This window comes from Triturus cristatus, chromosome 7, assembly GCF_964204655.1.
Source record: "Triturus cristatus chromosome 7, aTriCri1.1, whole genome shotgun sequence".
In the NCBI taxonomy this organism is placed as follows: Eukaryota; Metazoa; Chordata; class Amphibia; order Caudata; family Salamandridae; genus Triturus; species Triturus cristatus.
The window spans coordinates 513,133,368-513,149,518 of record NC_140590.1 but is presented as its reverse complement, the minus strand read 5'-3'; the positions used below and the strand labels follow the sequence as shown (position 1 = coordinate 513,149,518).

General features: G+C 42.5%; 1 protein-coding gene across 1 annotated transcript in view; it reads right to left on the bottom strand.

Annotated features, from left to right (window-relative positions):
* LOC146809994 (uncharacterized) overlaps positions 1–16,151 on the bottom strand; it is a 612,993-nt gene that overhangs the window by 103,396 nt on the left and 493,446 nt on the right. The window contains exons 3-4 of the mRNA XM_085616870.1: positions 15,943–16,012; positions 3,358–3,681 (exon numbers count right to left, since the gene is read on the bottom strand). Of these exons, the coding sequence (XP_085472996.1) occupies positions 3,358–3,681; positions 15,943–16,009 (391 nt within the window). The 5' untranslated portion in view covers positions 16,010–16,012. The remainder of the gene's footprint in view (positions 1–3,357; positions 3,682–15,942; positions 16,013–16,151) is intronic.

The following is a 16,151-nucleotide window of genomic DNA, read 5'->3' as shown; positions in this document are numbered from 1 at the left end:
AAATCCAATATAATCAGCACAACGCTGCCCCCGACATTTAAAGTACACCTGATGTAATCCACCACCTCCACTAGCGCCATCTCTGTGCCTCAATAGGCAGAACTGACTTGGATGCACCAAACTATTGCTTTTCAGGTAGTGGGATAGCTACTGGTTGACATGTTTTTTCGAGAACTTTCGAGAGGGCCAGAAGTAATGAGATAGGCCTGTAATTAGATGGGTCCATAGCATCTGCCCGGGGTTTCTTCAGCAGAGGTACAATTTTAGCCTTATTCTAGGCACTGGGTACTCTGGCAGAAGATAGTGATGCATTTAGGAGATTCTTAGCTAAAGGGCTAATGCCATCTGCTCCTCGAGCCAGAAGACTGGTGGGACATGAATCTGAGGGAGAGCCGACTTAAGAGTGCAAATTGCTAATAGTGATCGTACAAGAGAGATCGGATCAACCTATTTAGTGAGAGGGTCGAATCATAGTTTGGCTAGGCTGCTGATTGTCCCCCATCATCTACTCCACCTGCAAAGAAGGGGGGAGACTAGCTTGAATATTAGCAATCTTATTCTGGACGTAGTGAGCAAGTTGTTCACACCATTCCATGGAGGGCACCTGCTGTCCTACACAGGCCACTGGGACATAAAGGTTTTCTTTTAAAAGCGTATCTTGACTTATTACCAGCGTTTAGGATTCTGTCCTCAATATAGGATTTATTTTGCCATTTTGACCTCTTTCTGATATTTTTGTTAAGCCACTTTGTACCTGGCTTTAGCAGTTGGGCTATAAGACACCCTCCACTGTATTTTTAGATGTTTAAACTCACTCCTAACTTGTTTGAGGGAGTCTGTGTACCAAGGACAGGAAGGCTTAGTTTAGCACAACTGTTATGGAAGATCGGATGCTAAATCGCGAGTAGTGGAGCGAATCCAGTTATCCAGGCGTCCTCTAGACACCCAAGACATTGACCATGCTTGAGGTTGATTCCTCCCTACACAGGACCACCAAACGTTAAGTGGTCTGACTAAACTAATGGGGTGGTAGTGTCCACTTCCAGTTGTACCTCTCTTCATCAATTGGTCTGTTGTTGGTCTGTTGTTGTGTCATTCACATTTTGCTTCCACCCACTACAGCATACAGCATAGGACAGTGGGTCAGTCTACTTTAGCCACAGGTTAACTTCACTTTGCGTGACTGCATTTTGCTCACTCACAATGAGCACATACACACACAAGTTAGTTCCCTACAGTGCCAGTAATTTGGTTTTTGCTTTTTAATTATGTTAGTGTTGCCTTTGTCTTTAGTGCCGGAAGTGAAAGTAGGACTTTTTATACCAGATGTGAGCACAGGCCACATTCCATCCTTTATTAGCTCTTGTTTCCTGCCAATGCGATTGTAAATTCCTTTTTGCATCGTCCTTTGTTTATGTGACTTCTGGTATTTCACAGCAAAACATATTGTGTCCATTTGAAACTGTTCTGTATTAAATTATCCTCTTTTTACTATACATGCGGTACACAAACCAAAAGCTTCAATATCATATATGTGATTTCATCAACTGGCAATTCTTCAGAACACGTTTATTCTGGACTCCTTTGTCACCAATTGGTCTTTAATAAACTTTACCCAGGAAATAAACCAGCCTTTATGCTGTTTAATTTGTAGCACTTGTAAGACTTGTCTTTCTTTCTTGTTGCTTACCTTTTTACTATATGTCCTCCCTTCTTTTTAATTAACTTCTTCCTTTGAATTTTTTTCTTCTTTCGATCTTTCTTTCCTGCTATTTACTTACTTCATTCTTTCCTTCGTTCCTTCCTTTTTTCTTTCTTTTGTTCTATATTTCCTTTCGTGTTCCTTTATTTTGTACTTTCTCACTTGTTTTCTTTCGTTTCTTCTCTCCTTCCTGATTTCCTTCCTTCTTTTCCTATTTCTGTCATTCTTTCTATGTTTCAGTTTTTCTTTCTTTCGTTCCTTCCTTTGTTTTTTCTTTCTTTCTTTCCTTTTTGTTTTTTTCCTTCTTTGTTGCTTTCTTCCTTTGTTACTTTCCTTCTTTTATCTGTGTTGATTTCTTTTTTTACTTTTATTCCCTTATTCTTCCTTTTCTTTTTTTTTTCTTTGTCTTTCATTCATTCTTTCTTGCTTTCTTTCTTTCTTACCTTTATACATTCCATCTTTGAATCTTTCTTTCTTTCTCTCTTTTTTTCTTTCTTTCTTTCTTTCTTTCTTTCTTTCTTTCTTTCTTTCTCTCTTTCTTTCTTCCTCAAAGGCAAAAGGCTTGCAGTCAATGGCAGAGTAATTGGCTTTTTTTGGTCTGTGTGAACCAAGATCTTTTGATTTTACTAAAATTATGAGTATGGCAGAGTTACTTATAGAGTTTTTCAGCCACACTTCATCCATTTGTCTGTTTTTTTGTGTCATTAACATTTGTATCTAACCCACTCGAGCATGCATCAAGGGGCAAAGCATCAGCCCACTTCCACCATTGGGTGACTTCACTTTGAGTTGCGATATGTAGACCTTTCACAAGGAGCACATCCACACACAAAGTGGTTCCTTTCAGAGAAAGGGCATACTATGGTAATGTGCGCTTTCTGAGACCCAAAAATATTTTTGGGCTTTAGTGACTGGTTTTCTTTTAGATTGAGGAATGCCTGCCAGCTTCCCAAACAATAAGGTTTTGCAAACCCCATCAGAAAAAGAAACAATAATTACCAAATGGCTGGCGACCTACCCCAAACCTGTTGACGTTGCCAGTGCTTGTTAGCGGTTGGATGCTGGGAGGAGGGTTCACAAGTTGGGGTTTGTGGAAGGTGGAAGTTGAGGTGGAAGAGCCTTATTTGAGGGCCAAAATGAAAGTGCTGGGGTAGAGAATTCAGATCTAAGCTTAGAAAAGAGAGAGCTTCAGTGGCAGGCACTAGGAGAGAAAATGAAAATGAGATGGCACAAATGGGTTTGGAGGACTTTAGAAGATGCTGGGTTTGTAATTAGAAGTGGCAAGCAGGTGCTGAGTGAAGGATGGTTTGTGCAATATAGGAGAGAAAAGCCATGTATAGATGTAAACACTCGATGGCATAGAGGCCTACAATGAGAGGTGCCCTTTCCAATGCTTCGAAAACACCATCAGACATCTATTGTTTAGATGGCAAATTTGTATATTTTAAATTTGTATATTCATGTGCTTTCATATCTCAAAGTGGATGGAACAGCTTGTGTCGGGATATTCTGCATTATGAGTGAGGGAGTGTATGTGAGCCTTCATATGAAACACGGTAAACTAAATTGCCTTTTGGTCAAATATCAAAGATATTGTAATCTATGTCTATCCACTTCTTTGTAAATGACTATGGAATGATAATAGCTGAGCTCACCTTTGACAGTAGCTGTAATGTATGTGGGGCCCCAAAATCCGGATTGTGCTTTCACGTACAATTGATATCGATAACGGTCGGAGAATGAGATATTATTGATGTAGACCACTGCTTTGACTTTGTCTGGCGGACTTGCAGGGATCTCCACCCATATTCTCGGATCACGGGTATCATTCTGTTGCGTCCTCTTGTTGACAACAGTAACATCCGATTCATTTGTGTAGATCCTCACAGCCTCTATCTCACTGCTGGCGTGACACCAGATTTCTGCTCTTCCGTTGCACCGAGTGCTGATTTCCGTTTTGCAGAAGATATCTGATGCTGCTGAGAGACAAGAAGAGTCTGATTAACGCTGGCTCTGAACTATTACGTTATATTGTATTGTCGCATTTATATAGCGCTCCATACCTCTTTATTCCATTGCTGGGCGCTGAAGCACTAGTAGTAGACTGTCCTATGGATGAGTGCCTGGTAGTAAAAGTGTTTTACTTCTTGTGAACTTATGTGGGGAAAGATTTGGCTCTAAACGTCTTTGGGGTGCAGCGCCTTGCAGTGTGATGGAGGAGTAAATGTGAGTGTGGTGCAAATTATAAACGCAGTTTGCTAATGGTTATGATTTACTCTGCAGGCCCTGTGCTATGTTTGCATATTGATAGAACTGTTATCTCGTTGATTTTGAGATGCTTGAGGTCTCGCCTGTAAACAACTTTAGCTTTCAGGAGACTTTTCCTTGCTTGGGACCAAAAGGGTTTTCAAGGCAGACCCAGACCGAAAAACACCAGCGCGAAGGTTGCTGGAGAGGCCCCCCTCTTTATGACCCGCTCTCCAGCACCGTATCTATCAGCATTGGGTCAGCTGAGAATGAGTTCCTGATGACAGCGCCAATGGCAGAAAACCCTCATCCTCTGCACTTTATTGAGGGAGGGTGTGTGAGAGGATGAAGTGCTTGATAGCTCAGTTTGTGGCGGCTCTCCTGTTAAGGTGCACCTTTAAACTGGACCCTTGATGTTGCTCCTTTTCCTGTCCTGCAGCTACAGGCTTTGGAATATTTTAAAATGATAGTGTAGATAATGCACACATGCATGTATTTCCTAAAATAAAAAAATAATGTCAGCAATTAAATCACCTAAACTCCCATTGTAATTTAATGCACTGCAGGATAAACTATTCACCGTGCTTACTTCATCACACAATGGCAACGCTTTAACACTCGTACAATGTATCTGCTTCGTTATTCCAGCAAAACTACACTTACCTGGTGTACCTCCTTCCTACCCAATCACTCCCACCAACTTAGACTGGCTCCTTCGTCTGAAGATCGACCAACATCACTTTTCAAAATCTCAGCGTATGCTCTCAACATGCTTCTTTACCTATCTGCTGTCGGATATCACACGTGGGTGAAAGACGCACAGCTCCCATGGTCGGACTGACCTACAGGGCAATCATGTAGTGCCTGATGGGCTGGTCTGACAGATCAGAGTGTGTGTGCCGGTGTTTTAACAGATTGTAGGACTGTTTTATGGCCGGGTCCCCCGGTTTTACTGTTGATTACTATCTGCCTTCACTAATCTCAAATCCGTGCATCCATGCAGTCTCTCATACTATGCAAAATACCCATACAGCATCTCTTTACAAGTTCAAAACTGGCCTGACTTGCAAATGTGGCCAACTTTTTAAGCTATCTGGTTCGCTAATGGGGGTTACTTTTATTTTAGTGCCTTTATCCTCATAGTTCTGCTCTCTCTCTTTAATTTTTGCAAGAGCGTGTACATAGATCTGCCCAATAAATCAGTTGCCATACTCCAAACTGCTCAAAACTATGGTTGTAGTTACTTCCATCTATACAAACAAATCACATATGCTCAAAACGTCCATCACAAGCTTCCTGTAAAGGTCAGAGCAAGCTCTACAAGGCAGGTGCCTGGACATTTGTCCAAGTTATTTGATCCATACCATCTGGTGAAAAGCCTACATCCACAAGTCAGAAACTACTCTGAATACGCTCATTTAATCTCAGAACTTTGGTGGAAGGTCCCTACATACAATAGGACCATTACTATGAAACTTACTCCCATTACATCATAGACAGGAAATTAACTTTCTTAAATTTAGGAAGCTCTTAATAAACTGTTTTTTTGGCAGGCCTTCGACTAGCTTCCATACAACGGGCCTCCAGAAATTCTGAGACCTGGGCCAGTTGGTTAGTCACCTAAAACCAGCCACTCTAATTTTGGTCCATCTTCTGACTTTTCCCCACGTGTTAGTTCTGTCATCTTTAGGGTGGTCTTCTCCCAAACACTTTGCCTGCTTACCCTCTCTTTTTTCTGATTCTTTTTGCTTGGCTTTGGACTCTGAGCAGTGCTAAAGTGCATCCGCTTCACCCCTAAACATGGTAACATTGGTATATACACAATTGGCAAAATTAGTTTACTTGAAAGTTCCTTGTAAAGTGGTATGCCATATACCCAGGGCCTGTACATTTTATGCTACAAGTGGGCCTGCAGCACTGTTTGTGCCACCACAAAAGTAGCCTTTCCAACCTGTCTCAGGCCTGCTATTGCAGGGTCTGTGTCGGCAGTTTACTGCTACTTCGACTTGGCATTTAAAACCCTTGGCCAATACATAAACTCCCCTTTCATTACACATAAGTCACCCCTTAAGTAGGTTCAAGGTACCCCATAGGGCAGGGTGCTGTGCAAGTAAAAGGTAGGTGAAGTACTGGTAACATTTGCATGTCCTAGTAGTGACAAACAACCAAATTCGTTTTTCATTACTGTGAGGCCTACTCCTCTCATAGGTTAGCATCGGAAATTCCTAAATACACTTTTAAGCTGTAATTCCTGATTAGAAAGGAGTAGCTGCATCATATTTTATATCTTTGGAATGGTAGTGATAAATCTTCTTTACTGGTAAAGCTGGATTTAACATTTCTGTTTTATAAATACCACTTTTAGAACATGGACATTTATCTGCTATTATCTTTGCTCTGTGTGCCTCAAGCCTGTGTCCAATACATGTCTGGGGTGGGTTACAGCTACACTTTGTGCATTTCCTCTAGACAGCCATAAATATAGAAAGGGAAGGTGTGACAGAGAACCCATCTGCATTCATCTGTATTCTGATAGCTCTTCCTGGGCAGGAAGGGGGGGAGCTGACATAACTGAATAGGCAGAGCCCTGTTTCCCACACAAAGGGCTAAGTATGCCCTACTGATTGTCTGGAGAAACGGCTGTGAAGAAAATTGGACCTTTGCTCTTCAAAGGCCTGCTTTGAAGTCATCCCATTTCAAAGGCACAACTGGGTATAAGTACTAGGCCCCTGCCACTACCAAGACAGGAAAGACTGCTGTGCTACAAGGATTGCCACTCTGGTTGACTGCTGCTCTGAAAGATCTGATTTTCTGCTTTTCTTTGCTGCCCTGCTGCCTGCTGATCGTTGCCCTGCTGAGGACAAGGACTGGACCTATCTCACTTGAACCCAGAGTGACTCCAAGGGCTTGCTGCCTTGTCCCCTGTTATGAAGTCTCAGGGCCATCAAAGACTTCCTTCAACTTTGCAACAGCACCTGGACTCTGCCATCTATGAGTCCCGCCGTGCCAAGTGGTGCCAATTCAGTTTTGGGCCCTTGAAAGGCAACTTCTGCTGTACAGAACCATTAAAATCGATGCAGTGACACCTTTGTGCTCATCAGAATAAACACATTTCCACTCGGCGCCGACGCTTGAGCTGATTGATGGCACCACTTCAATGGACTGCCTGGCTCAACGATGACTGACAACGCGAGCTGCCCCTATCGAATTTCCTGTATCGTAAAGAGATTTGGCGACAAAACTTTCGTCACTTGTCCATATCAGTACGAATGCATTGAGTCTTCAATGCTGATGCTCTCTCCACCCAAGGTACCTTTTCAGTGGGACCTGCGTGAGCCCTATGGATGACCTGCCCTCCATCGTTGTCAGCCTCAACTTTGGAATTACCCCAGTCCAGCGCGCCTTCAAGTAATCCCTAAACACTATTTGCTTCTAAGAACTACCTTTTGATTTATTCTTTACAAATTCATATCTCTGGTTCTACTTATTTGACTTTTGTCTTCTTGGACTTGTTTTACTCATAAAAATATAATCTTTGTATTTAATCGTATGTGGAGTATTTTTTAGATGTTTTCATTGGGTTACTGTGTGTGTTGAACAAATACTCTAAACATTGCCTCTCTATTTAAGCCTGACTACTCTGTGCCAAGCTACCACAGGGTGAGCACAGGTTATCTGTTAGTGTGTATCTAGCTGACTCTGAATAGAGTGGTAGTTCCTGCTTGTAAAACGTGCATAATATAACAAACAGAAACCCCAATTCTAACGCTAAGGCTTTTGCATCTTCACACTACTACATATTATTTGATTTGCTTGCTAGTCTAGACTGATGTCATCTGATAAAGAGCATTCTGAGGCTGCCTCTAATGGCTTGTAGCCCAATATTAAAACTTAAAATCCAATATATGTAAATAGAAAAACAAAGAAATGTCATAGCAGTATTAACAAATCCTGTGGGTAAGTGAAAAAATATATATTCACAATCCTGTACTTTCTAGATTGAAATGGTCCCTTACAAATCTTAGAATAATGTCAGGATCTAAAGGAAACATATGTGTTCGTATGATTTTGGCATATTTCTCAAGTACATTTAGAAATCACAGACTTATTAACAAGAATCAAACACCTGTCTGTAATTGTGCAATGTAATTTATGTACCAATAAGTTGCATCACAAAATCTTTAGCCACATGGTGGTCAAGGAATCACCTTCACAGTGATTATTAATTTGGCAGGCTGCTATTTGCCAGTGACCTTTATAGTTTTTTAAGAAAAACAGTAGATTTTCTTAAAATAAGTAGATTTCGGCATCTAAAATATCCTTACAAGAAATTATACCAATTAGGTATCTTATTGCACATATTTACCCTTAATATTGATTAAGAAGGTACATGTGATCATTGTCATGGTCTTGAAGGAAAGCCTTAGGGGATTGGCTTGAAACATGTTGACCATGAGACACACACACATTAATGTGTGTTTCTCCTTTTCCCATTTCTAATAATACCAGCTACAGGATTGAATAAAGATTTGGTTCCCATTAGGCCAGGTATTTTTTAACCCACTAAATAGACCCTCCCACTCTTATACCATCATTTACCTTATAGTTTACATCCTACAAAGTGCTCCCACATCTCCGTCGGTCGAAGCACGCCCTGTCCCGCAGCGGGAGGAAAGAACCCGATGATGAAGCATGCCACCAAGGGACATCTTGGTGGGTGAGGGTTATTTTAAGAAAATTTACTGTTTTCCTTAACCCCTTCAGTGCCACACCCTTTCCCCCTCCTGTGCCGGGCGTTGCATTAGTGGGTGGGGTTCATGACGAGATAGTCTCGTCATGGGCACAGCGCGAACGTGCTCCATGACGAGACTATCTCGTCATGGGCACAGAAGAGGTTAAAAAAACTATAAAGGTCACAGGGAAGATAGTCATTTACAATTAAGTGGGACTCTTCTTGGTTGTTCAATTAAATAAGGAGACCGAGTCCTCTGTAACCTTACCTCTTTCTCCTCCTTTTGTTTGACTCATAGGCTGCTATTTGCAACATCCTATGTTTGCCTATGGGCACAGGAATAGTGGCCTGGAAGCCAGATCATCATTCCTGCATTTACATTATCAAAAAGGAGAACATTCTTTTTAAAGCAGCTCAATTTCTTTAGTGGAGTTGGTGCTGTTTTAAAAACTTAAAGTGTAACCCTAATGGAGAGACATTTTTTAGGGGGTGTAGGAGAAGGCTTTCCAAAATGCAAAAGGAGTTTAGACTTACACTCACACTCACAGATCCTGTAAAATGTCCTCCGGATTCCTTTGAGACCAGCAACATAATGCATGTATAAGATGACCACGAGTTAAATACTGCGGATGTGTCTGCTAGTCTGCCATATTTGTCAAGATTGTGAGTGTACGTGTATCTGAGTGCTGGGACGCAGAAGATTTTGGAGAGTATTGAGGTGCATTTTTACCTAGGGCAGCAACAAATCTAGGGCCAATTGTTATGGTAAACAAGCATTGGCATAGCCAATAGGTCTCGCTTTTGGGACTTTATAAGTATTTAGTTAAGCAGCACAATATCCTTGGTGCAACAACATCAACAGTTGCATGGCTAAACACTTATAAGGTCCCAAAAGCGAGACCTATTGGCTATGCCAATGCTTGTTTTCTATTTCTTTAATTCTTGAACTAATCGCTGCACCCATGCTTTAGCTTAACATGTTTAAAGGTAAAGCACGGGTGCCGCCATTGTAACAAAAGTAAATAAATAGAAGAAAAAAATGTCTGGCCCCTATTTTTTCCTATTTGTTTTATTTTGTTAAAATCACGGCACCTCGGCTCTAGCTTTGAACATCTTAAGTTGAAGCGCACTTCACAGTTGTAGCAATCGCAAAACAGAGCCATTGTTTTACAGAGGGCTCTGCTGACAGAAGGCTGAGGAGATCTATCGACCCTTACGAGGCAGCACCCTCTGAGATGGGATTGTTTGATCTCACTGTAAGTGTAGAACTGCATGTTTATTGTGCTTTAACGGGAACGGCATACTGGCAGCCCCTTATCATCGCAGAACCACAGGCTGGAATAGCAAAGTAACACCTGCAATGTGACGTCAAGGTCCCAAAAGCGAGACCTATTGGCTATGCCAATTCTTGTTTACTTTGTTGATCTGTGTGATCGAAATAAAGTATTTTGACAATGAGTAGTCCCCACCACTAGAGCACCAACCACCCAAGGCAACTCTATGATTAGGATTTTGTGGCCAAAGTGTTTAGCGCTTCGTTTTCCCCATAGAACTAAAACCACATTCACTTCCCTCACAATGCCTCCAAAATAGATGAAGCACATTTTTTAAAGATTCAAAGATTCAAAGATAAGAATGCAGATTTTTTTAAACTGAGTAGTTTTGCAGATTGTGTAAAGTGCTCAGGGCTTCGTTGACTAAAAACACATTTAATTTCCTTACAATTGCCCAACATCGATAAACTTGTATTTAAAAAAAATAATTAAGATTTAAAGTAAAAATGCAGGTAAAAACAAGGAGTTTCGCAATTGCTCCACCAAGCAGCACTCTGCTATAATAGCAGATAAAACTATTGGCTTTGTCAATGGTTGTTAGTTGCGTAAGATAAATAAGCAACAACTATGGCTTTGTTGCATATAATAATGAAAAATGCTCAGTTCTGAAATGATGAGTCTGTGAAAGAACTAAAACGATTCTCTTCGAAGATACATCAAAAACAGTGAAGGGTGGCACTGCTGCAGAGTTAAGATTTTTTTTTCACCCTGATGGGGAGGACAAGTATGCTGAGCCCGATAGGTACATGTCTTAACAGCTGTTTTTTTAGAACTAGGTAATATATTATTCTGAGCTTATGAGTCATGAATGCTATATGCTTTAAGCTGTGCAGTTAGGTTTCTGGAGTGGGCTAAATCAATGTACTACGCTAGGCAAGTTTAACATTACAGTTCGGTTGCGCTTAACGAACCCAGCAAAGACGAGGATTGAGTTATTTATTTCCTTTCAGTAGCTTTCATCTGTATGGTTGCATATGTCTGCATGCGATTCCATAGCAGCCATTTAATGTGCTGACTCAGTGATCCTTCAACACAGTTAATAAGGCTAAATGCAACCAGACACGCATCTTCCCCGTGTTAGAGTTGAAAAATTAAATGAACAGCTCTGTTATACTCAGCGGGAATTTGAATATGTTGTTCGTTTAGTTGATGAGCCATCTCTGTGTCAGCCTCCCAGAAGTCCTGCCTTTAAAGTTGGGTTTCTCTATTGAGGTGTGCAGACCCAAAGATAAGATCTGCCAGAGGCGGGAGCCCGGGGCTCCGTGCGGGCTGAGGAGGTAAGGGGCGGAGATGGGAAAAGTGCTTGTCAGAGAGGGAAGTGAAGAGGGCGGGGGAGCGGGCAGAAAATGAAGCGCGAGGAAAATATAGATTAGCAGTAAAACATGAAAAGGAAATAATAAGGTGACAGACAACAGGCGTAATAAACAAGATAAAAGGAGAACCGGAGAAAACACGTGAGTGGTGTGTGTGTGCGCGCACACTATAAGGAACAACACCGCAGTCCAGAATATTTGAATACCGGTGCAGTACCATACCATGTGTGTGAATGTGGCTCCCTGGTCTCATGACATCTGTTGTAGGGATGCGCGTGCAGCAGTGGGGGGGAGAGGCATGGTGCTGAAGGCTGGCGCAGGAAAGGCAGATGGCTGGGCGAGAAGGGAGGGGGGAATGCGGGTAGCAGCTGTGCGCTTGCACGCCATCGTGCACTCTAGCTTGTCGCCAGCACATAAATGTGGGTAGCACTTTCAAAATCCACCTGCTAAATGTCTCGCCAGACAGCGCATGCGCTGGGTCAGGCGAGACCTAAAAAACGGCTTTGATTGAAAACATAAGTGCAACTTATGGGACGAAGGAAAAAATTAGAACATACTATGTATCATCTAACCTTATATGCTCACATTGTACAGTTTGCTTCAAATGTTACCACTTTCTTAATATATCCCCTCACCCCATTATTCTATATAATGGCAACATCTATGGTGAAGGGGCTCCAATGTGTTTCTGCACTTTTGTGGTCCTATTGCCACAAAATGTATCGTCCTCCTATAGGTGTTAAACCCTCACTTCACAAACGCCATAGCTGAGATACTGCTCCCACCACAGTCACAAATTATTTCCACCAGCCTTACAAATAGCACATATTAAACAATTGGTCGTATTATATATAAGGTGCACTGTCCCTGTTTGCACCATGGCACACCTTTAACAAGGTGCACTGGGCGCAAAGAGCGACAGAGCGGCCTATTACACATAATGCATTGCCTCCAGGGCTTCTGCGAACTTGTGCTATCCCAAGGCAGTGCATTAGTGAAAGGCAGACAGGCTGTCTGAACCAAACAAGGGTGACAAAAACACCATTGTTGGTGGGTACAGTGCATGCTGCACACACATGCAAGGTGATGTCTGAGGGGTACATGGGACACACTTTACCCCCTACAGAGGGCTGCCTTCAGGGAAAGTGCTGACTGTTTGCCACCTTTTAAATGGGCACAATCAGTATGCCTTTTTAATACCTCTTTGCTTTTGTGCCCATATCCATAATACAGTGAGCGCACAGAGGCAATGCCCCTATTGCCAATGAGCTAACACCCTTTTAAGATAGTGCCAGCACTATATGCACTCGTTCTATCCATATTATAGAAGGGGATCACACAAGCACAAGCCCATGGGGCACAGAAAGTGCACGACAATGCCCGTTGCACAACAGGGGCACAATGTGTAACATGGCCCCAGATGTGTTCTGCACAGTATCTAGGAGAAGATCACATGTATTCTAAGAGTGGGTGTCCTATGACTGGAATACATATTTTAGATTCATTTTTAGATGTTGTCTTCCTTTTCTCAAGTAAGCATATGATACTCCTGCTGTAATAAGGAAGTGAACCAGTGTTTGTTCAAATGAATCTATTCTTAATCACCCACCGTAAGGCAGCATTCTTCATCATCCTCCTCACTCTGACCTGATAAATGCCAATGTGGGTTACTACCTCCTTGGAGGAGAGCAGTTTAGGTGTTTTTTCTTGCTCATGACACTACTGGGTTTCCTGCGGAGGCTGGACAGGCTGGAGGTGGGGGACACCATGGACAAAGCCATGAAAGGAGCGGTGGAACGGTTGCAGTTGTCAAGGAAGTGTGGAAAGGCACGAAGACCGTGCCTAAAATGCTCTAGAGTGGAATCAGCTTTGTTCCCAAACAGACGAGTCCCATTGATGGACAAGTCCATCCAAGAATCCAACCGATCACAGCCACGCATGGCGGCAAATGGCAAGGTGGTGTCTAAGCCACAACAAATCCTGAATTTGCAGCATCCTGGCCACCTTGAATCACCTAAGGCTGTCAGACAGTGTTCAGGGACACCAAGGACAACTTGTGCTACCAAATCTCAAAGGGGGTGGGAGTAATAGCATTAGATTCCCTTTCTGAGGGAGTGGTAGGAAAGGTGTTAGGATTCAAATGACCGTGGAAGCTTGCACCACCAGGATGTTAGTCAAAGGGTGTTGAGAAGGAAAAGAAGTGTTACCCGGAGCAGAACGATCGTGAATGATAATTTGTTTATTTTACCAAGGCGGCCAGAGCAAGATTCGGTCCATACCCGCAATAGGGTGTCTGTGTGTAAGTGCCTCATTAAATGGAAGAAGGGTCTCAGAAGATGTTGGCCCATTATGAGGACCTCTGTCAAGACATTGGCCTTAACCATTGTAGGTCATGCACCAGAAGCGGGGATGGAAGTGGAGCCGGAGGCAAGGTGGACTCAGAGCGTCCAAGTGGTTAAAGACTTCCCCGCTCATTAGGGCCAGAATGCATGCCAGAGGGAGAGGGTAAAGATCTGAAGAGCCAGAGCCTGGCTGTGTGGAAGTATTCGTCCTGATATTGCATGGCTGATGACTCAGCAGCTAGAAGTCTCGATTAGAAATCACTTTAATATGAACAGTTGATTGCTGGCAGTTGGGGACACCGAAGCTTCCAGTCCATCCTCTATGGTAATATTTGAAGCCATGGGTATAATTCACGCCCCATCAGCCTCTGTTTTGAATGAGCCACTACTCCCTTGCGGGTCCTCACTCAGCGGTCCATCATGGCCAACAGGACAGAACCCCACTTTCATTAAACTCTGACAGCAGACATTGACAGCAGACTGGAATGCCACTATCATTTTGAGGATAATTGCGGGTAGTCTTACAGGTGAGCAGCAATTCTCTGGCCTGGATCTGTGTGGGCCGACAGCATGTTTCGGAAGGGGAGTTATTCAATCTTTGCAACTCCCTGACGAGTGCAGGGCTAGATTGGAAGTTCTGGCAGGTACCAATGAGAGCCTGGATCACATGAAGTAGATTCAGACATGTCCATATATGAACTTTCCTTTTTTTCATTAGACTTGTCCTGTTCTAAAACCATGCACACAGACAGGAGAAATGGAACAAGTGGGAATCACTGAGAGAGCGGTAGACAGTGAGCAAAAGGTAATATTTTAACAACGTAGAGGATTATACTAGTGGCCTGTGAACACTGAATCACCTGTGGGCATTTCCAGTTTTGCAGCAGATAAGGGTTTCACAGCACACATGATTAGACAGCAGAAGAGCCGAGGATTCAAACCTAGGTCTCTGAGTTCTGCAGCTCCGCCTCAGGACATCAATGGGAACTCAAACCTCGAAAGGTTTCACTATTATCACCCCCAGGTCGCACCATCAACTTCTGATGCAGCCACTAAGGATCGTTTGCAAATGTATTATACATTAGCTACCAAGGGTGACTCTACTATTTTTCTGTTTTTGAGTGCGCTGCTATTTATATATTCTGTAAAACACAGAACCGCTGTAGAGTTGCGCATTTCCTATTATTTGGAAAGACGTCTGAATATTTTAGCAGCACTTTTTTTGTTGTTTATTATTTCTGCCTCCTTAGTCGATGAAGAAAATGTATTACCTCACACTGAGAAAGCTGGAATAGTAAAGAATAGTTTTTCAAAATGTCAGTGGTTTAAGTTTTCACAACTGGGTCCTGGGTCACTCTTCTTGCTTGAAGGTAGGTGAAGCGCTTTTATATCTGCTGGACATGATCTACTCTGTATAAATTCCCCTTTCTTGCATTTGCTGCCGAAAATTTTTTGGGCATTAAACTGCCTTTGCTCAGAAGAATAGGATTCTCTAAAATAGGGTACTTAACTTGATTATATTGCGTTTACTTTTAGACTGATCGCTGTGCGTTTTTTTTTTTTTTTTAAATGTGGTAATGTTGTTATTATTGTGTAACAACGTGTCACCAAACAAGGCTAGTAAGCGGGCACAACTCAGATGAATATAAAGTCAGCCCTGTTGTAGGAACCACATACACCCCCCCCCCACACACACACACACACACACACACTCCCCTCCCCAAGCCCTCCCCTCCGGAGAAAAGCATCTTGATTTGGAGGCCAGCAGTCTTCGCCTCCTTACACGTAACAGCTAGAGCGCCCTAGAAACTATTTGCGTTGGAACCCCCCCTAAATGCGTACATTTTCTCTGCCCCCTCTGCACCGAACCCTCTTATCAGCATCGCCCAGCAGTGCTGTGGCCTCCGCCTAAAACCCTGATGTTCACCCCAACTTCAAGCCTCCCGCTGGCTCTAGCATTCTGTCTACTGCTATTTACCACCTGCAGAACGCAGTAAAGGTTCGTTATTGGGCATTAGGAATGACATGCGAGAAAGGACCCGTTATTCCCAGGTCCACATGTTAATTCGCAATACAGGGTTAAGAACTTGTAATAACCACAATTTTAGTTGGGGATACCTGCCAGAATCTGAAATTCTGCCCCCGCTCCCCCTGTTTACCTGCACCAAATAACACCAAATAATGGGCAGCTCTTAATGAGGCCCAGTTACTATTATACTTTTCAAGACCTTGCACAGAAAAACAGAGTTAAAAATTATGAAAGTTGACTTACCAAAAACAGACTTCTCGAAGTTAAACAGGAAAATTGCCCAAAGTGCTGCGCTGTGCAGAAAAGTCATCCTCTAAAAGATCAAAAGTAGAAAACAAACAGGAAATATGCTTCAGTTTTTTAATTTTTATAAAGCTAAGTTTGCAAACTACATAGGATAAAAAACAAGAAATATAAAGTATCGGTTGTGAATCTTTTATGAAGGTAAATTT